This window comes from Protopterus annectens, chromosome 3.part1 (assembly GCF_019279795.1).
Source record: "Protopterus annectens isolate FY-2018-M chromosome 3.part1, PAN1.0, whole genome shotgun sequence".
Lineage (NCBI taxonomy): Eukaryota > Metazoa > Chordata > Ceratodontiformes > Protopteridae > Protopterus > Protopterus annectens.
Genome location: NC_056732.1, coordinates 1,586,801,826 through 1,586,823,769, shown reverse-complemented (window position 1 = coordinate 1,586,823,769; position 21,944 = coordinate 1,586,801,826). Strand labels below are relative to the sequence as shown.

The 21,944-nt window shown below is 44.2% G+C and overlaps 1 protein-coding gene across 1 annotated transcript in view; it reads left to right on the top strand.

Moving 5' to 3' along the window:
* LOC122797817 (msx2-interacting protein-like) overlaps positions 1-21,944 on the top strand; it is a 1,498,925-nt gene that overhangs the window by 149,794 nt on the left and 1,327,187 nt on the right. Inside the window, exon 4 of the mRNA XM_044066339.1 lies at positions 8,670-8,768. Coding sequence (XP_043922274.1) covers positions 8,670-8,768 — 99 coding nt within the window. The remainder of the gene's footprint in view (positions 1-8,669; positions 8,769-21,944) is intronic.

The window sequence follows — 21,944 nt, the reverse complement described above, 5'->3', positions numbered from 1 at the left end:
CTTCACAACAGACCCTACTCTCCAAGGAGGTGCAGGATGTTATTTTGGAGGCCAGAAGGCCGTCTACTAGAAAAGCTTACTCTGCAAAATGGAAACGGTTTTGTGCCTGGAATGAGAAAAAGGGCCAGAATACTGAAAAATTGAATTTACCTCAAATATTACAGTATCTAGCTGAGCTGCTAAGCAGTGGACCTTCATTCTCCTCCATCAAAATCCATGCCTCAGCCATTTCTGCAGAATACAACACTGATCCACCTTTATTCTCTCACCCCCTCTTAAGACAGTTCCTCAGAGGGGCTAAGAATATAAAACCCCCAAGGAAACAACCAGTACCTGCTTGGGACCTCAGTTTCATTCTAGAAAAGCTGACCTTGCCTCCTTTTGAGCCAGCTGCCTCAACAGATTTGCAATATTTGTCCTGGAAAACAGCCTTCCTTCTGGCTATCACCTCAGCTCGCAGGGTATCCGAACTACAAGCCCTCATGGCTGTGCAGCCTTTCATCATTTTCCATCAGGACAGTGTTTCCTTACAAACCAACCCGTCCTTTATGCCGAAGGTGATATCCAGGGTGGCTTTGAATCAGGCTATCCACTTGCCTACCTTTTACCCTAATCCTCAAAACAAAGGGGAGAGACTACTACATTCCTTCGACATCCACAGACAGCTGCGCTATTATTTGGACAGAACAAAGCCTTTCAGAAAATCAGAACAACTCTGTGTCCTATGCTATAGGAGCTCAAGGGAAGCCAATTTCCAAACAGACAATCTCAAAATGGATAGCCCACTGCATATGCTTTTGTTACTCTTTTCATGGTAAAACTGTCCCTGCAGGCATCAGATCTCACTCCACAAGGGCCACAGCTACCTCTGCAGCTTTCCTCAGAGGAGTTCCTACCAAAGATATTTTGGAAGCAGCCACTTTGAGTTCTGTGCATACCTTCTCCAAGCACTACAGCCTACCATTATACTCCAAAACTAGAGCAGGCTTTGCCACTGCAGTCTTGCAGGGCATCCTGGCTCCTCCTAGTTCCACCTAGTGCCTACCACCCCTTTTTTAGCTTTGGGATTCTACCCATCTGTTATGACTGAAGCTGTATGCATGATGAAGATAGTACAGTTTTGTACCTACCATAAATGTAGATGTTCGAGTGCTAATACAGCTGCAGTCCAGGTTTCCCCTCCCTCCTTCCCCTCTTGGGACAGGCCTATTGGCTAACACCTTCTCATACAACCTGATTGGAGTATTCATTTATGGTGTATTTGCTTGCAACTACTGTATTTTGATTATATTGCATTGCATTATTACATAAATTTATGTATTGCCTTCCTTCTGGGGGCACCTGACATCTGGGGCAAGAAAAACTGAAGAAAATGGCGTTGGCTGGTTCTTTTATACCCCTGTCGCACTGACGTCAGGGAAGAAGCGACGACAACCGACGCCGGACCTAGACTTTGGAATTCGGCTGACCAAGGACCCGCCTGACGGCAGGAGAACCCATCTGTTATGACTGCAGCTGTATTAGCACTCGAACATCTACATTTATGGTAGGTACAAAACTGTACTTTTCCCTCCCTCCTTCCCCCTTTTTGTCCTCTCCTATTCTTTTTTCCTGAGGTACAGGCTGAATTGGATTTTATTTGCCAAACTGGCATTTGGCTTAGCCTTTTTTCTGGGGGCTTCTGACTGTTATGGCAAGAAAGACTGAGGAAGTGACGTTGGCTTTCTCCTTTTGTATCGGGCGCACTGACATCCTTTACAACCCATGGCATTTTTACTTACCTTTGGTATTCTGGCCGACTGAGAGCTACCGGGAGCCAGATAACCCATTTGTTAGGACTGCAGCAGTGAATACACTCTTAACATCTACATTTATGGTAAGTGTACTCAACTGTACTTTAAAGCTTACTCCCCCTCAGGTCTTGTTCAAACATCGGGACCCTCAACTCCATGTTTCGGGTTTCCTCCCTCAGCCCCTTTGGATCAGAGGTCTTTGGGACTGGTCAAGTTTCCATCCTCTAGGTTGGATCTCACAGCCTGGCAGTCTTTGGCTATATCCTGTTCCTTGGTAGTCTCGACCCTGACTTATTTGGGGCCATCATCAGCTCGGAGCCCTGGCGTTGAGGCTGAGTGTCAGGGGAAGGGTCAGTGGTTCCTGCTTCAGGATTGTCACTGCCCCTCGGAGTTTCAATTTCAGACAGCTAGGCTCCGATTTCAACGTCTGGTCTGGGTGCTTCTTCCACGAGTTTGCGGTTGTCTTTGGTACCTTTGGGTTCCTGTTCCCTCTGACCCGAGAGACCCGCCTCTGCCTCGACTTTGACATTGTTGAGAGAATGTTTTTTCCTTGGGAGAAGGGTTGGATGCCTCCAGCTCTCACCCACTCCCAGTTTTCATTTGTTCCTATGGCCAGTCATCTGCCTGCTGTGGGAGAGTCTGCATCAACCGGCAGCCCCCTTGGTGGGACTACCCAACTCTTCCCCCTCTTCTTCATCTTCACCAGAGCGGGAGGTTTCGGGGAAGCAAAAGTGAAAGAGGAAGCACTTTAATTCCCTGGAGGAGTCCCCTGCCAAGAATGCTGACCTTGAGGAAAGAAAGGGTTCCCCCAAGTCCCTACATGATGACACCCTTCTAACGATTTGTTGGAGCTGCTTCTCCATTGCGGGGGCTGGACCACTGAAGCCCCCTCTCTGGAGGAGTCCGTTTTGAATATGCTGATGTCCTTCAAGAATGCAACTGCAGTCCTGACATATGGGTTGTCCTGCCTCAGGCAGTCCTTCGGTCAGCCGGATTCCAAAGTCTGGGTCCGGCGTCGGCTGATGTCGTCTCTTCCCCGACGTCAGAGCGGCTGGGGTATAAAAGCATCAGCCGACGCCATCTTCAGTTTTTCTTGCTGCGCGGTGCCCGAAGCAGAAGCAGTTCGCAAGTGCCGATCGGCCAGCTCCTGTGTTTTCAGATACTGAAGTCATCAAAAAGCTAAGTACCCCGTTGGGGAACCTTTTCTTGCCTCAGTCGATGTCAGATAAAACTGCAAAAGTTAATAATTGCTTGTCTTGTGGTAAACAAATACCTCATAAGGACTTACATTCTTACTGCTTTCCCTGCCTTGGCCCAGACCACGACGTTTCGGCCTGTGCTGCCTGTGCTTGCTTCAATAAGCGCACACTTAGGCTCCGGGCAGAATTTGCTGAAGACTTTTTTGGGGAAAATTACTCCTATATCATGCCGTCGGAACTACAGACAGCACATATTTCCAAAAAACGGAAGGACCGGGACCGACATTCGTGGCCCGCGACTTCCACCGACACCACGCTAAAGCCTACCGCGAGTGCATCGGTCTCTTCGGAGGCGGTAATTCAACCGCTCCAGGCCGACGACACCGCTTTACCGCACACTTCGGTCCCGGAGGCTACCCCGGTGCCGGTTGTTGATTTTCCTCCTGAAACCGAAGCCCAAGATTTGCCTGACACCATACCTGTGGACAAAGTTACTCCAGCACGTGGGGCAGCTAGGCCTCCTGTGTCTATGTCCATCAAGGCCTACACACGTGCTAAGGCTGCCAGCCAGGCTAAGTCTCACCCTCCTAAATCTTTTTCACAGGGTCCCACTTCTGATAAACAGATCATGACTTTAGCTGCAGATCAATTTCTTTAATCAGGGGCTCTCAGGCTCATCCAGACAGAGGTTCTCAGCCGCCTTCAGACAAAAGGCCTAGGGTTGAGCAGGCAGATACCCTTTCCTCAGATGAAGCCTCTGGTGAGTCAGGCCATTCAGATTCTGAGGAAGAATCCTTCCCGGCCTACGAGGATTCTGATGCTGATGAATCCATTCCCTCTGCCTCTCCTCCTGAGGATATTTCTTTTGGGGAAATTCTCCACTCCATGAGAGAGCATTTTCAGTGGCAGGGCCAGGATTTCTCCGACTCCAGGAAAAGGCTTCGGACTTTCCTTAAGTTACCCCAGCACAGGCCTTTAGCTATACCCCCAGTGTTAGATGTATTGGATGATGTGTACTCAGACTCCAGTACTTCTCCTGATTCTCTCCCTCCTGCTCCTGTCAAGCCAGACCGATATTACAGGGTTCCTGAAACTCATAAACGTCTCTTTAAGGCCCACTCTGTTGATCTAGAAACTATTTCTCAGGGGCCCAAAGGAGTGGCCACTTCCTGACCAAAAATCCTTTGCCCGCAGACAGGGAATCTAGGTCCCTGGAGAGGTGGGGTAAAAAAGTTTATACCTCAACCACCCTTGCCATGAGGGCACTTAACTGTCTTTTTCATATGTTTCAGTATCAGGATTTCTTGATGGATGATTTGCAGAAAAAGTTAGCCTCTCCTGAGCCTTTAGATAGAAAGGCCTTGCAGGATTTGGTTCATAATACTCATCAGGTTAGCAATCATTTTCTTCAGTGTGGTTATGATGCATTGGAAGCTTCATGTAGGGCAGCTATGACAGGGGCCGTCATACGTAGACATGCTTAGTTGAAAGAACAGACATTGCCAGATCATGTTAAAGTAAAGCTTCTAGATGCACCTCTGGAAAAACACAAGCTATTTGGTGCTAATGCACAGGGTGTGTTGAAATCAATTGAGGAAAAGGCTAAATCAGTACAAACATTCAAAGATTTCCTCCAGGTTCAGCCACCAAGGTTCAGTAGGAATTGGCCTTCGAAGAATTGGTCCTTTCCAGACACTGACAAGTTCCAAAGGGGAAAAAACAGGTGTGCTCAAGGTAGAGGGCAATACCGAGGCTCATACAGGGGCCGCCAATGGCAACCAACTAATCAGAGAAGTGGCGCAGGGACTTCTACTGCTCCACAGGGACAATCACAATGACTTGACTTTGACACCGCCGACCAAAGCTCAAAGAGAAGCACCTTTAGGCGGAAAATTATCTTTAGTTTCAAAAAAATTGGCACGTTTTTACAAAGGACAAATGGATTTTGGGCATAATAGACAAAGCTTACAGGTTTCACTTCCATACCTTACCAACAAGACAAGGCATGCCAAACCTGCCACAAAATCAAAGGGCAGAGGCACTCATACAAGTTTCAAAGCTGCTACAAATCAAAGCAATAGAAAAGGTTCCTCCTCAGGAGCAAGGCCAGGGATTCTACTCAAGACTGTTCCTTGTTCCAAGAAAAGAAAAGCAATGGAGACCTATACTGGACTTGTCCGCTCTAAACACTTTTCTCATTGTGCCAAAATTCAAAATGCTGACGTTACAGCAACTTCTTCCCATGCTGGTCAAGGGGTCTTGGCTGGTTACTCTGGACCTCAAGGAGGCATACCTGCATGTCCCAATCAGACACAGCTGCAGAAGATACCTCAGATTTCTTGCAGGGTCAGAGCATTGTCAATTCTCAGCATTGCCTTTTGGCTTATCTACTGCGCCCAGAGTATTCACGAAATGCCTGTCATCAGTAATTGCACATTGCAGACTTCAGGGGATACAAATATACCCTTACCTGGACGACTGCCTTATACAAGCAGACAGCAAGCAAGCCTTGATAAGAAACTTGGACTATGTCATTCACTTACTACAGGCTTTGGGATACACAGTCAACATTCAAAAATCAAGACTACTGCCATCCCAACAAATAATTTTTCTCTGAGCCAAACTGGACACAAACTCACAAATGGCTTTCCTCACAGAAGAAAAACAAGAACAATTACCAGATTACTTCAAAAGCCTAGCAAAGCACACCCAGATGACTGCAAGGAAAATCCTGCAGGCCCTGGGTTTCATGGCATCTTGCATTCTTCTGATTCCACTGGCAAGACTACACATGAGAAAACTGCAATGGTACCTAAAATGTTTATGGTCTCAACACAGTCACAACTTAGAAGCAATTATTCCACTCATTCCATGTCAACAAAAGGAATTTTTGTGGTGGGCACAAACAAGCCATCTAAACAAAGGCATGTCTTTCAACAAACCTCAAGCAAGCCAAACCATTACAACAGACGTCTCAGATCATGGGTGGGGGGTGCACATGGAGGGCAGATGCATTGAAGGGCAATGGGCACCCCGGGAATTGCATCTGCACATCAATCAAAAAGAGATGTTGGCAGTGATTCATGCAATCGAGGCCTTCAGAAAATTTCTTCAGTAAGGTCATCTGCTAATAAAGACAGACAACACCACTGTTATGTGGTACATAAACAAACAGGGAGGCACCCATTCTTACCCCCTCTGCAGACTAACAATGACTCTTTGGGAAAAGTCCCTGAAACTGAACATGCAGTTGCAATCCCAGTTTGTTCCAGGCAAGGAAAATGTTCTGGCGGACAGTCTAAGCAGAAACATTATGGACCCGCACGAATGGATGTTGCATCCAGACATTTTTTTACAAATAAGTCATGCATGGGGAAGGCCGGACATAGATCTCTTTGCCTCACACCTCAATCATCATCTGAAGAAGTTCTGCTCAAGGACACACCATCCTCAAGCCTGGAGAATGGATGCTGTCTCCTTCAGCTGGAATTCTCTAACAATCTATGCATTTCCACCTCTGCCATTAATGACCAAGGTGTTACTGAAGATCAAAGCAGAACAACCAAAAGGCATTTTGATAGCTCCAGACTGGCCAAGACAGCACAAGTATCCATTACTAAGGAGCATAACTCGCACCAAGCCATGGCCCCTGCCTCAATGGCCACTGCTTATAACTCAGCACAATTACAGGACTGTTCATCCCAACCTGCAAACATTGCAACTGACAGCTTGGAGGGTTCCATGACTTCTCCCCATATCTCTCTCTCCAAAAAAGTTCAAGAGATCTTACTGGAAGCACGCAGGCCTTCCACCAGAAAAACTTATTCAGCCAAATGGAAGAGATTCAACATCTGGAATGCCAACAAGGGTCAGGATGCATCAGTAATGAGCATCCCACAGATACTAGAATACTTGGCAACAATGCTTCACAATGGCCTTTCATATTCTTCCATAAAAATGCACGCTTCAGCAAATTCAGCAAAATACAACTGTGATCTGTTTTCACATCCTTTGCTAAGACAGTTTCTAAGAGGGATAAAGAATATCAAACCTCCAAGAAAACCACCAGTGCCTGCATGGGACCTCAACTTCGTCTTGGAAAAATGAACTCTTCCACCTTTTGAGCCAGCAGCATCTTCAGAATTGCAATTTCTCTCCTGGAAAACAGTTTTCCTGTTGGCAATTACTTCAGCAAGAAGAGTCTCGGAGATACAGGCCCTCATGGCAGTACCTCCATTTCTCATTTTCCATCAGGGCATAGTCTCTTTAAGAACCAATCCTTCATTCATGCCAAAAGTGATATCCAGGGTTTCTCTAAATCAAGCAATTCACCTGCCTACTTTCTTTCCCAATCCTCAAAATAAAGGAGAAAAGCTTCTGCACACTTTGGAAATACACAGACAATTGCGCTACTACTTGGACAGAACAAAGGCCAACAGAAAGTCTGACCAACTATTTGTAGCTTACGCTGCTGGAGTACAAGGAAAGGCAATTTCCAAACAAACAATTTCAAAATGGATTGGAGACTGCATCAGATTCTGCTACTCTTTCCATGGAAAAGGTGTGCCAGCCAATATCAGGCCACACTCCACCAGAGCTACAGCCACACCTCCACAGCCTTTCTAAGAGGGGTGGCTACAAAGGACATTCTAGAAGCTGCTACATGGAGCTCCGTGCATACATTTTCCAAACATTACAACCTGCCTTTATATTCCAGATCCCGAGCAGGCTTTGCTTCTGCAGTCCTGCAGGGCATTTTAGCTACACCATCCTTATCTTGGATCCTACCACCCCCAGCTTGGCTATGGTATTCAACCCATATGTCAGGACTGCAGTTGCATTCTTGAAGGACATAGTACAGTTTTGTACCTACCATAAATGTAGATGTTTGATGGATATGCAACTGCAGTCAGGTTTTCCCTCCCTCCTACCTCTCTGTAATTCTCTTTTTTGGGTCCACTCCCCCTTTTTCAAATTAGCTGGGGATATCTGTTATGGTGTATCTGTTTATTACTGTTGTGCATGTCTGGAATTTTTATCCATTCTCTAAATTTAGCCTTCCTTGGAGGGCACCTGGCATCTGGGGCAAGAAACACTGAAGAAGATGGCGTCGGCTGATGCTTTTATACCCCAGCCGCTCTGATGTCGGGGAAGAGGCGACATCAGCCGATGCCGGACCCAGACTTTGTAATCCGGCCGACCGAAGGGCTGCCTGAGGCAGGACAACCCATATGTCAGGAATGCAGTTGCATATCTATCGGACATCTACATTTATGGTAGGTACAAAACTGTACTTTCTCTGTATGAATAATAAAGTCCTGAAGTTTTCTTTACTCTGACTTCTGATTTCCCTCCTTTGAGCTAACCAATCAGGAGTTAGAGTGAAGGTGTGTGAGGGTGGCAGAAATTTGTGAAGCTGGCTGGTTGTTGTACATAAGGCTGCTGCAGCAGTGAAGAATTTGAACATCTACCATTACGGTAAGTGCAACTTAGCTGTACTTTTTCTTATAATGGAGATGCATAGGAAGTCATCAACATTGTTTGGAAGAATGCATTTTGTTAATCTCAGCCAAGCAAAAATAAATAGAAAGTAATAAGAATATGAGTTAAATTAAACCAGGATAAATGGTGTAGCTTAGGTGTACTTATTCATGCTGCTCATTTTTATTGGATTTAGGGAGACAAGTCACAGAAGTGGTACAAGTGTTGGGGTTTCTCATCTGGAGTCAGCAGAATCTTACTTGCGTGAAGCCAGAATGGCAGGCATCTTGTCAAGGTACCAAAATTCTGATCTTTGCTGAAGTGCGACACTTGTTAGAATTTAAAAAGCATTTAAATTACTTCAACTATTCTACAGAGTTCATAAAATTAATGTCAGAGAATAATGGCTGATTGTTATCAGAAAATTCAGATATTAAACCATAGTCTCTGATCCTCCCTTTGTAGGCTTGGCTTACAAATCTGTTAAGGTATACCTTGCAATCCTCTCCTCCTCATTGCCTGCCTTACAACCTCCCACTGGCTAGCCTATTACTGGTCAGTAATTTCTTAGAGAGAGTACTACGGTCAAGATCACCAAGAAAATTGGCTACTCCTCCTAGGGCCTCAACTATACCTTAAGAGAAATTAACACAAGCTGCCTTTAGGCATGCAGCCACAGACACAGTTAAATTGATGTCATGAAAAGTTGCCCTGTTAGTACCATCACTTCAGTTAGGAAAGTGCCACAATTTCAAGTGCTGATGATGCACATAGAGTTTTCGTAGTATTCCATGGAGGCATAATGAGCCTAATAACAACCCCCTCCTTTATGCACAAGGTAGTGACGTTATTTTCTGTAAAACAAGGTGCCCAGCTTCCTTTTCTTCCCCTGTTCACTAAGCAACAGAGAAATTACTTTCTTTGGATGTTCACGGACAAGTTAAGTGCTAGTTGCACAGAATCAAACCGGCAAGAAGGTTTGAGTATATGTTTTCTTTGTTTTTGGAAAGGAGGGTTAGGCAGTGTCAAAGCAGATCATATCTAAATGTCTGACATATTTTATATGGTTTATTACTACTACTAGTGTAAGAAGTTGGAGGGTGCAGTTAAGGTTCATATCACCATAGACATGTCTATTATTACAGTCCTCCTTTAAGGAGTCAACTTTCAGTTCATCATGGTAGCAACTGTCAGGACATCTGTACATACCTTTTCCAAGCCTTACAAATTAGATAGTACCTCTAGATCAAGGGCTGGATTTGCTACTTCTGTTTTACGTGGAATGCTGCAACTCAGCCACTCCATTCAGGCCACCATCCTGCAAGTCTGAACCTCTGGGAAGTTATTCAGGTCTACAGCAGCAACAGCAGTGATCTAATAGAAGAACATACTGAATTCAGTAAGGATTTGCCATAATAGCAAATGTTTCAGTAGTTCACCTTTGCAGTGTAACCCCCTCCCCATCTTCCTCCATCTCAATATTCCCTGGGAAGAATCATGGGCTGGGATGAAGTACCTTAGCTTTAATTCTCTTTTTCTTCCTACTTCCAAACCTTATACCCCATTAAGCCTGAGAAGATGTTTGGGAGCCCTGCTGTTGGCTTCTCTTTTCCTGATATAAGACTGTACACCTTCTTGATTCTTTTGGTCACAGTTCTATTCAGTAGCTTCCAAGCTTATGCTGTTGGTCAGGGCAAAAAAAAAATAAAGCTTTAAAATGGCATAGGTGGATGCCTGTTTTATACTTGGGAGTGTCCTGTTGTCCCTACAGTTGGGGAAGGTTTTGAACTCTTGAAGTTGGGATGGATGTGTGAGACCAAAGAGAAAGAAGACCCTGTAGTCTGGACTACTACAATAAGTGGTCTGCTGGAACATCTACTGTTGTGGTAAATTCCTGTGCCAGTTATAAAAATGCAAAGTCAAGATGCTGAATTTGCACACCCATTTCCTCTTTTTTCACACCTCTGAGGTCACCTAGGACCTGAAAGATGCTTACCTTCACATACCCATAGCCAGGGAGAGCAAACTTTGCTTAAGATTTGAAGCCAAGATTAGTGCTTGCAGTTCACTTCCTTGCCCTTTATTTTTATCTACTGCACCCAGGCTATTCATTTAATATTTAATATCAGTACATCTGATGTGTTTTTTTTTTTTTCCTTCTGATTCAAGGTTTGGGTTCTTGGATCCTACCTTGGCACCTCTCGGAATCTGTGGATCCAGTGCTCTGACTCCTCCCCTATCCATAATTCCCTCTCTTCCCCCAAAGTACTTCAGTTCTTGTTTGCTGCCTGATTGGAAGGACACCTGTATGAGGACTCTGACTGAAAATCAAGCTAATCTTCGGTTACTAATTTCAGTGCTTTTTTTCTAGCATATTTCTTTTTTCATACACTTTTTCACTACCCCCCCCCAAAAAAAAATTAAAACTTTGTATAATATTTCTATTATTATTATTGTTACTGTAGTGTTTAGGTTTATGTTTGTTCTCATTATTTAGGATTGATAAATAGTGTGGTCTTAACTGTAGTCTTCTAGTTATAGTTAGTGCGGATTTGTTGAATATTGCTACCCCCATGGCTAACAAAGTTCCAGCCGTTAAGTGTGTAGTCTGTAGTCCCAAGATTCTGCTGCAGGATCTGCATTCACTGTGTGTGTACTGCCTGGGAACAGCACACTTGGAGGTAAAGTGCAAGGCTTGTGCCTCTTTCAGTACCTGGACTTTACAACAGCATAGGGAGAAATTAGTTTTAAAAGGTATGATCTCTGCCTGTTTTGGACCCACTCCTCAGTCTTCAGCTCCCTCTGCTACTCCATTTCTCCAGTTAAAAGATTGGAAAACACAAGATTGAATGAAAAACAGAAAGAGAAGCCCAAGGAAAAAGAGAAGGAAAAGGACTAACAAAAGAGCAGAAAAAAAAAAAAACAGAAAACAGTCTTGTCATCTTGGGAGGATTGGGTACAGGTCTATGTACCCCTCCATTAGTATCTCCTGTTCCAGTGTTACCATTGGATCCATTTCCCATGGGTCTTAGTGTATCTGGAGCACCCACTTTAGAGCCAACAGTCATTTCAACTTCGACTGTAGTTGTATCCCTTATTCACTCACTCTCTCTCTCTTTAATGCCCCTTACTCCCAAGTTCTGTCAGATCGGGATGAGTCTCCGAGCAGAAGCCTCTGTGCTGGGACTTTGGGGGGTGGGGGGTCAACTCCACTCCATTGTGAAGCCTTCGGATCCATCTCATTCACCTCAGCACCTCTGCATTTGATATCTCGGCTCTGCTATCAGTTCGGAGCAGAGGAGGCTGTTCATATGTCTTGCTCAGATCAGAAGATTGTCTCTTTGGCTTTGATAGCCTCCTTGGCCATTGAGGCATTTGAAAGGGTTCTTGTCAGGTCAGGAGAAGAGGTGTATTCCATGCACTGTGCTCCATCCCAGCTCTTGTAAAATGCTGTTTCTGAATCCTGTTGTCCAGGTCGACAAACACAGTCCGCTTCATTCAACCTCAGGGCTGCTTGCCACATGAACTCCCAGTTTGATTCTGACCCTACTCCAGAAGCCCTAAAGAGACAGGGTTATAGGAAACGGATATGTAAGAGGAGACATTTGGACTCCTCCTGGGAGTTGGTCACAGAACACACAGACTTGGATGATGGCGAATAGTCCATACTGTTCCCCTCAGGAAGCCATCACCTTTTGTTGACATTTTGGAATTGATGAAGCGGCAGTGGGGGGGGTTGGTCCACTGATACCACCTACCTTGGGAAGTCTGTGTTCATTGTTGCTTTTGGAGCTGGCTCTTCTACCTCCTGGGTGGTACTGACTGCTGTTGCACTCATAGATCTGGTAGCTGAGTGAGTATGGAAGGATCCTGACATGGTGGAGCCAATTCCAAAGATACCATTCACAATCTTGGCCATGCTAAAGGACAGAGCACACTGGCGCAAGGGTCCGCCAGTATATGCCATGGTTCTGGTGGGTGGTAGCCATGAAGAAGGAACTGTTCAAGGAGAGTACATCTGTCCACCCTCAGAAATCAACAACAGGGAATCAAGGGCTTTGGACATTTTTGGGAAATGGAAGTATGTGTAATTGACTTTTCCACTTAGAGAACTGAACTACCTTGCTCACATGACTCTTCTTTCAGAGGGACTTGACTAGGAACTTGGTCCTTCTTTGATAACATACCAGAGGGCATCTAGAAATTAGTGGAGTCCCAAATGTCTACCTTAGAGTTGTTTTTCAATGTATCCGCTTTCTAATGCTTTTGATGGTATAGCTAGAACAGCAGGAACCAGCATAGCTATCATCTGACATGTCTGGCTGTTGATTGTGTGACTTTGTGGAAGACTTCAAGATGTCCTTCCTTAATGTTGCCTTACTGTTCAACAGTCTGTGGACTAAAGGTTAGAGAGACCCTAACCTGGAACAAACAAGACTGTAGGACCCTATCTGCTATTGGGACCTGCTTCTCCACTCCTTAGAGGATCTTTTCCAGAAAACAGAGAGATATAAAGACGGTGCATTTCAGAAAATTTTAGGGGTTTAACCTTGACGGTCTTGCAGTCCGATAATCCTGAGGCAGGGGAAGGTTCAGTTTTAATGGACATTGCCCTAGAGGTAGAGACAGGATGCAGAATCTGGGATTTTGCTGTCATTTCACTGATTAAATCCTACCAGCAGTCCGGAAGGATGCCCAAATGCCACTTTCTGGAAGCAGTTGGGGTGCTTATCCTTGTGTCTGCAAGCCTGGCAGGCTGTCACACTAGATAAATGGGATAATAACCAGAGTTTACACTGTTCCCTTTTGTTCTCCTTCCTCAAAAGAAAAGGATTCCCAATTGGATAGAATCCACAACAGCAAAAGTTTAAAAGTTCTTTGGGGGGGGGGGGTCATCCAATAAGTCCCCCAAGGCCAGTTAGGATCCAGAGTCTATTCCAGGTTCTTTTTAGTTTTGAAAAAGACATGGGTCCAGAACTGGCCTGAGGTCCAGAGTCCTGTCAGTCAGTTCATGAAACAAAGTTCTAAATGGCCACTAAGTCCACTCTACCTCTTTTGCAAGAGGACAACTGGATGTGCTCAGTAAACCTCCCAGATGCCTACTGTCATATCAAAATAGTGAGGCAGTCCAAGAGATTTCTTATTTTCTTGGTGGGAATCAGTCACTTACGTTCAGGTCACTGCTCTTTGATCTCACCACAACCCCCTATGCATTCAGATGCTTGGCAGTGGTGCAGCATATCTCAGACTGTTAAAGTTCTGGGAGTTTCCAGACTTAGGTGATTGCCTCCTCATCACCACAACCTGAAATCTTGTGGTCCAACAGTGGGACTTCATGCTCCACCTTGTACAGAAGCTGAGGATCGCTGAGAGTCTGTCAACATCTATACCGCAAATAGAGTTCATTGGATGCTACTCGGACACCATCGGTCAAATAACCAAACTTATTTATTTATTTATTTACATTTGTTTACCGGGATGGTCAAGCTGGATCAAAAGTGCCCATTTTCAGTGGAGTCCTGGGGAGAAAAGCTTCACATACAAGACATTTCACAAACAATACAGAATTTACATTAATAAAGATATTTGCTACATATTATTGGCAGCTTATACAATTGGTGAAAAAAACAGTACATAAGTAATCATTCTCAAATCAAAGATATTATACAAGCAGCACAGAGTATATACGAGAACATTCTACATGAGTAGTTTTCAGCTAGAAAAATTTATATAGGACACTTCATGCAGTGGGTGCAAAGCAGATATTGGAATTAATTGGAGACTGGGTACATTTCACACATTTAGGAGGTGTAATAGCTGAGCTATAGGCTGTATGAGTCCTGTTGCAGGAATCAGCAAAGTCGGTGGATATTGTAGCAGATGTAAGTGGTGGTATAATATTAAGGTAGGCTGCTAGAGTACCTGAATGTCTCACCTGGTTCAATGGTAGGTCTACAAGGGTTAGGAAGAGAAGGAAGTAGACATAAGGGGGTCAATGATAGGACAATGAGAGTTAATAGAAGAGGGAGGTGGACAGGATGGAGAGGCGGAGTAAGTAAAAAGACAGGTGGATGTGAAAGGAGGATGCCAGAGAAGTAGAGTGGGGGTTAGAATGGTTGTGATGGTTGAAGTTAGGTTATTTGAGATGTGGTGTTAACACATGTGCACAGCCAAGATATGAGGAGTGGTGGTGTTTGAGATGTCTTGAAGAGGGTTACTGAGCAGGTGGATCTAAGTGTTGAGGGGAGGGAGTTCCAAAGTTTTGCGATGGTAAAGAAGTAAAGCATCTGGCCAGCCAAAAGTTTGGATTTTTCTACATTTATGAGCAGTTGGTTGTTGGATCAGAGTGATCTGTTAGTATGGTATAAAGTAAGTATAGAAGGTAGAGCAGGGCACATGTTGTGTGGATTACGAATGAGATTGTGAGCTTTAGTTAGTTGGATAAAGGTGAAATAGTTGGGGAGTACAAGCTATTTTTGATTGCGTAATGATAAGCAGTGGTAGGATGAATAGGAGGCATTAGTTACAAACTTAGCAATTTTGTTGTAGCATGAGTCTAGTTTGGACTTGAGAGGACTGAATATTGGTGAGGAGGGGGGCACCGTATAAAAGAGAGGGTAACAGAAAAGAAGAGGCAAGGGAAAGTTGGGCTGATGCACTGAGTAGATGTTTGTGTCGGTAGAGAGTGCCAAGTTTTTGATGTGTCTTTTTGACATTGGACTTGGATGTGCAGGTCGAATGTGAGGTTTTTGTCTATGATGACGCCTAGGAGTTTTGTGCTAGGTACAATGTTGATGGTGGTACCATTTAAGGATTGAATGGTGAAGTTCTCATTTTGTACGGGGTGTGGACTTTTTGGGGGCAAAGATTACTAGTTTGGTCTTGTAGGGGTTCAAGGCAAGATGATTATTAGACATCCAAATTTCGGTGAAGGTAGGGTGTTTTTGGTGAGTTGGTGCAGTTCTGAGGAGTTGCTTGCTGCACAGATGATAGTGGAGTCATCTGCGTACTGGATGACCAAGCCTTGAGAGCTTGCGGTGTGGAAGTTATTACTAAACAAAAGTGGGTCTAAAATCTAGCCTTGAGGAACACCAGTGGTGATGTTTAGGAAAGAGGAGTAAGAGTTCTACTAGTTAGTTGCCTTGTGCCTGTTAGTGAGGTAATTAGTGAACCAGTGTAGAGTTTGGGGTGAGGTACCTATGTTAGAGTTTTGTTAGAAGGGGAGAGAGGGATTATAGTATCGCAAGCTTTAGAAAGATCAAGAAATAGTGAAGATACGGTTTTACCAGCGTCACAGGCTCGGTTGACCGTGTCCATGAAGGATATAAAGGCAGTGGTGGTATTATGTCCTGGCCTAAATCCGTGTTGGGTGGGAGAGAGGATGTGGTTGTGAGTCAGATGATGAAGTTGAGAATGAATAAAATTTTTCCAGAATCTTAGACATGAGTGATAGTATAGCAGTGGGGCGGAAGTTGGTGGTGTCTGTGTTGGGGCCCCGCTTTTGTAGAGGGAGGATATAAGCTTTTTTTTTTTCCAGATGATGGGCATGTAGGATTCTTGAATAGATGTGTTGAGAAGTATGTTGATAGGGTAAGCGATTGAGTTGGCTGAGATTTGCAGGTGTTTGGCAGGTATATTGTCAGGGGCATTTGTGCATGGTTTGAGTTTTAGAAGCCATTTTTAATAGTCTTGGTGAGTATAGGTGACAGAGTAAAGTTGGGAATGGGGTGTACTGGTGTTAGCTGTGGAGAGGTTTGTGGTGGACAAGTTTGTCTTGGGAAAGTAGTGGTTAGATTGGCTATAGTATCTATGAAATAGGGAGTTGAAGGTTGCAGCAATTTCAGTGGAAGTTTTATTTGCGTCTGAGCAAGGATTATTACTAGAACCTGGGTTTAAAAGAGAGTTGAGAGAGTGCCAGAATTTCTTTGGGTTTTGCTTGTGTTGATTTTGTAATGTTAAGGTAGTGTTCTTTTTTGTTTTTTTAGTGCTAGGCACTTAACCTGGTTTCAGAGCTGTTTGTATTGAGCGAGGTCAGATGGGTTTCTGTTTTTTTGCCTGACTTTTCCATGATTTGTACCTGCGTTTTAAGAGATCCTTAGTGAATCTTGTTAGCCAACTGGCATGGTTGGTTTTCACTCTCTTTTGTCCAAGAGGAGCGAGATTGTTTATGCTGAGGAAGGTTGAGTTGAAGAACTCAACTGCCTCATCAAGGGGAAGTGATTTTAGTGCATCCCAGTTGATGCTAAACAACCTTTAGTTAAAGGTAGAGGGACAGAACTGGGATTCATTCCTGGTAACCCTGTACTGATGTTTATTAATTGTTGTGGTACATTCACGTTGTGTAAAGGCTGGTAAGTGGTCACTTATACTATTGAAGAGTGTACCAGCGGACGTGATCTTATTTGGGTTGGACACTAAAATCCAGTCCACGATCGAGCCATTAGTATTAATTTTATTAGGCCTGGTTATGGTGTTAACTAGCTGGGTGAACTTGTATAGATAGATATTGCAGTTAGTGGTGTGAAGCTTATGTCTAGCCAGTTGATATTTACATCTCCCAGTATGATAGTCTATTTTTTTAGGTTAGTAGATGCCCAGGCAAGGGTTTCCTCAAGAATTGGGTTGTTATTTCCTGAGAGACTGTAAATGACTATCACACAGAGGTTTTTGCAATTATTCGTTTTAAGTAAATAAACTAGAAGTTCAGCTGTGGAGAACTGTGTGATGGGTTTTGTAGTGAGAGAATAGTGAAGGACATGGGGTATATTAGAGAGATGCCTCCACATTTTTTTCAGGGTCTGTCTGCCCTAAGACAGGTGAAATCTGGCGGAAGGAATTCTGTGCCCTTAATATAGGGTTTTAGCCATGTTTCAGTTGCGGCAATAATATCGGGTTTGTTGTGGGCTATCCATGCATGGAAGTCAGATATTTTATTCTGATGCTTTGTAGATAATTGTAGTGAAATTTATTGATTTATGGGAGTTTGGGGGGGGGGGGGGTTGCAGGGGAGATGGGACCCGGGTTGGGATGTATGTCTCCGCATAGCAATAGGTTTGTTACAGGATATGGGAGAGTAGTGTATTCTAGTTTCCATTTTACTTTGATTGGATAATTTAGAGAGAAAATATTGATGTTCTTTGTATTTCACTGTTGCAGTCATTATATTTGGGTAATCTGTTGGCAGGTTGCCCTCAGTCGGCCTGATTAACAAAGTCTTGGGTCCTGCGTCGGTTGCTGTCCCTTCTTCCATGACGTTGGGTCGTCAGGGGTATAAAACTTGCCACCAACGCCATTACATCAGTCTTTCTTGCCGCGCCGTGCCCGAAGCAGAAGCAGTTTGCAAGTGCCGGTTGGCCAACTCCTGAAATTTTTGTTTTTGAGTTTCAGATCCGAAGTCTTCAGCTAAAAAGCTAAGTACCCCGTTGGGGAAACTTTTTCTTGCTCCTTACCGATGTCGGTAAAAATTAATAATTGCATTACTTGTGGGAAGCAAATACTTCATAAGGATTTTAATTAGTACTGCATTCCTTGCCTAGTCCCTGACCATAACATACCTTGCTGTCGGTTTTGTGCTTTATTTAATCAACGCACTATCAAACGTCGGTACATTTTTGCTTCTAAATATTTTGGCTCACGCTTTAATTATCCAGAAATTTCGTCAGTTAGCAATCCAACTACCGGGATATCTAAAAAATGCAAAGAAAAAGACAGAGACAGGCTGTTTAGGTCCAAAACTGCCGACAACGCTTCTGAGCCAGTCGCCAGTTTGCCGGTGCTCAGTGAGGCGCTTTTGCAGCCCCTGATACCCGCTACTTCTGATTCGCAGGCCTCTACTGAGACCCATTCGGAGTCCGGTATGCCGCGAGATGCTTCAATTATAGAACCCGCGGATGTCTCTAACTTGGATGGGTCTAGAGCTGCTGTGCAGGCACCGGCTTCCGAGGGTGTTTTCAGGCCTACAGATTTGTATGTTAGACCAACGCCATCTTCAAAACTAAGGCCAAAATCTCGACCTCTGCCTAAAAAAATGACGCCTGGGCCACATGTGCAGGCCCCTATGCCTAAAAAACAAGGTGAAGATTTAATTACTCTGATCAGGGGTAGCCCCCCCCCCCCTTCTAAGAGGCCTAGGCAAGACATTGATTATGAATCTTCTGAACAGGATTCTGTTTCTTCTGACTCTTCTAATCAACAGGAATGGTCTGTACCTACTTATGAGGACTCTGATGCAGAATATTCCATTCCTTCTGCTTCTCCCCCTGAGGATTTTTCTTTTGGGGAAACTTTACATACCTTAAAGGAACATTTTCACTGGGAAAGTCAGGATTTCTCTGAATCTAAAAAGAGACTTTGGGATTTCCTTTTTCTTCCTCAGCATAGGCATTTGGCTATACCTCCTGTTCTAGACATTGTTGATGTTTTTTCAGAATCTAGTATGGCTCCTGATTCTCTGTCTCCGGCTGCTTGTAAGCCAGACAGATACTACAGGATCCCTGACTCCCACAAATTCCTTTTCAAAAATCCTGTTGCAGATCCTGAAACCATTTCTCAGGGTCCCAAGGGCATTAAGGCTTCTACAGCTAAAAATCTTACTCCTTCTGATAGAGATTCCAAGGCGATGGATAGATGGGGTAAGAAGGTTTACACTTCTGCAACCTTGGCAATCAGGGCTTTAAACTGTCAATTTCATATGCTAAAATATCAACAGCATATCATGGGACTGCTTAAACAGAAAATGATCATTTCTGACTGTGTGGAAAACAAAGATTTACAGGATTTATTGCATTCAGCTGAACAAGTTGGAAAACATACTTTGCAATGTGGTTTTGATTCTTTGGAGGCCTCTTGCAGGGCTGTTGTAACTGGGTCGGTGCTAAGAAGGCATGCTTGGCTCAAAGAGCAAAATCTGCCTGATCATGTTAAAGCAAAATTGTTGGATGCTCCTTTACAGCAGGACCGTCTCTTTGGTAATAAGGCTGAAGAAGTTTTAAAAAAGATGGAAGATAAAGCTAAATCTATGCAAACTGTGAAAGATTTCTTACAAGTGCAATCTCCAAGATTTAGCAGGTACTGGCCTACTAAGAACTGATCCTTTCCAGTTCCTTCGAGAGCCACTCAAGTCATACCCAGACATTCCAAAGGCTGCAGGTATCAGTCACAAGGGACTTTCAGAACAAAACAATGGGGTGCCTCCTCTTCCAAATCTGGAAACAACAAGACACCTCCCTATGGTAAACAGTCTCGGTGACTTCCCTTTAGACTTACCAAGCACTTACCTTTTAGCCGCCCCTTTGGGGGGAAAACTGGCTCTTCGTGCAAGAAACTGGCAACTTATAACCCAGGACAAATGGGTTTTAAATATAGTATCCCAGGGATACAGATTTCATTTCCACATGTTGCCAATTCCAACCGGATGGCCAGACCTGCCCCCAAATCAGTGGGCAGAGGCCCAGAAACAAGTACTTTCCCTCATGAGCATGGGGGCTATTCAGCCAGTACCAGAAGAGGAAAAGGGACAAGGTTTCAGAATTCAAGATGCTGACTTTTCACCAGTTACTTCCTATGCTAGGCAACAATGCCTGGTTGGCAGCTCTAGATTTAAAAGAGGCTTACCTGCATATCCCAATCAGGGAATCTTGCAGAAGATACCTCCGCTTCAAAGCAGGCTACTTGCATTACCAGTTCTCTGCACTGCCCTTTGGCTTATCTACTGCGCCCAGGGTCTTTACAAAGTGCCTGGCTCCAGTAATTGCATTTTGCAGGCAAAGAAATATTCAAATATATCCATACCTGGACGATTGTCTAATTCAGGCAGAAAACAAGGACACTCTTCTAAACCATCTGGCATTTGTAAAAAGGGTTCTAACCTGTCTAGGGTACACTATAAACAAAAAGAAATCACAACTGGTACCCTCTCAAAAAAATTACATTCCTGGGTGCAAGCTTGAGTACAACTGCCCAGATGGCTATCCTTATGCCAGAGAAGCAAATTCATTTGGTGACTTACTTCAAACGGGTGGCCACAAAAATCCTGCTTTCTGCAAGGCAAATACTACAAGCATTGGGATTCATGGCCTCCTTCATTCTTCTAATTCCATATGCAAGATTGCATATGAGGAAACTTCAGTGGTACTTAAAAAGTCTATGGAGTCAGCATTGTCACAGCCTGGAAACAATGATTCCTGTCATACCTTGCCTGCAACTGGAGTTCCTATGGTGGGTTGAGGCCTGCCATCAAAACAAGGGACTGCTATTCACACCACCCCCTGCCTCCCAAACCCTAACTCCAGACTCATCAGACTATGCTTGGGGGGGCACATCTGGCAGGGTAGTGCATTCAAGAAAAATGGAGCCCAAATCAAATGCACCTTCATATCCATCAAAAAGAAATGCTAGCTGTACAGAATGCACTGACAGCCTTCAAGGACTACCTTCATCCAGGACAATTAATGATAAAGACAGACAACACCACGGTTATGTGGTACATAAGCAAGCAGTGGGGTACACACTCCTACCCCCTTTGCAGACTAGCCATGGCATTGTGGAACATGGCCTTGACCTATCAAGTACAACTACAAGCTCAATTCCTGCCAGGAAAGCTGAATACTCTGACAAATGAACTAAGCAGAAATCTCATGGACCCACACGAATGGAAACTGGAACCACGGATTTTCAACATGTTGACACGCAAATGGGGGAGCCCAGGCATAGTTCTGGGGTGAGGCAAAAAGATCTATCAGTTGGACAAATTTTGCACAAGAACTCATCACAAAAAAGCCTGGAAAGTGGACGCTCTATCCATCAGTTGGAAAAACCTATCAGTCTATGCATTTCCCCCTCTGCCTCTGCTCTCCAAAGTTCTAATAAAAGTCAAACAGGACAAACCAAAAATTATTTTGATTGCTCCAGACTGGCCTCGCCAACACTGGTACCCTCTCCTGCACAATGTGTCACACCTTCCACCGTGGCACCTGCCTCAGACACCTTACTTACTGCCTCAGCAGAACAACCAAATTCTGCTCACTCAGCTCCAAACTTTGAATCTTGCAGCGTGGCTAATTACCTAAATTCACCCTTAACATCCCACAGCAAACTTGTGATGGATGTCATTTTGGAGGCGAGAAGGCCTAGTACTAGAAAATCTTATGCTGATAAATGGAAAAGATTCTGTGCCTGGATTCAGTCTCAAGGGATAAGCACAGCAGTGTCCAATATTCCTCGGATTTTACAATACTTAACTGAGATGCTTCACAAGGGCTTGTGCTTTTCTTCCATAAAAATCCATGCTTCAGCCATTTCAGCTCATTACAACACACAACTTCCACTCTACTCTCATCCTCTGCTAAAGCAGTATCTCAGAGAGACCAAAAACTTAAGACCACCCAGGAGAGCTCCAACCCCTACCTGGGACCTCAATTTTGTATTGGAAAAGCTCACTCTCCGTCCTTTCAAGCCATCTGCTACTGCAGAC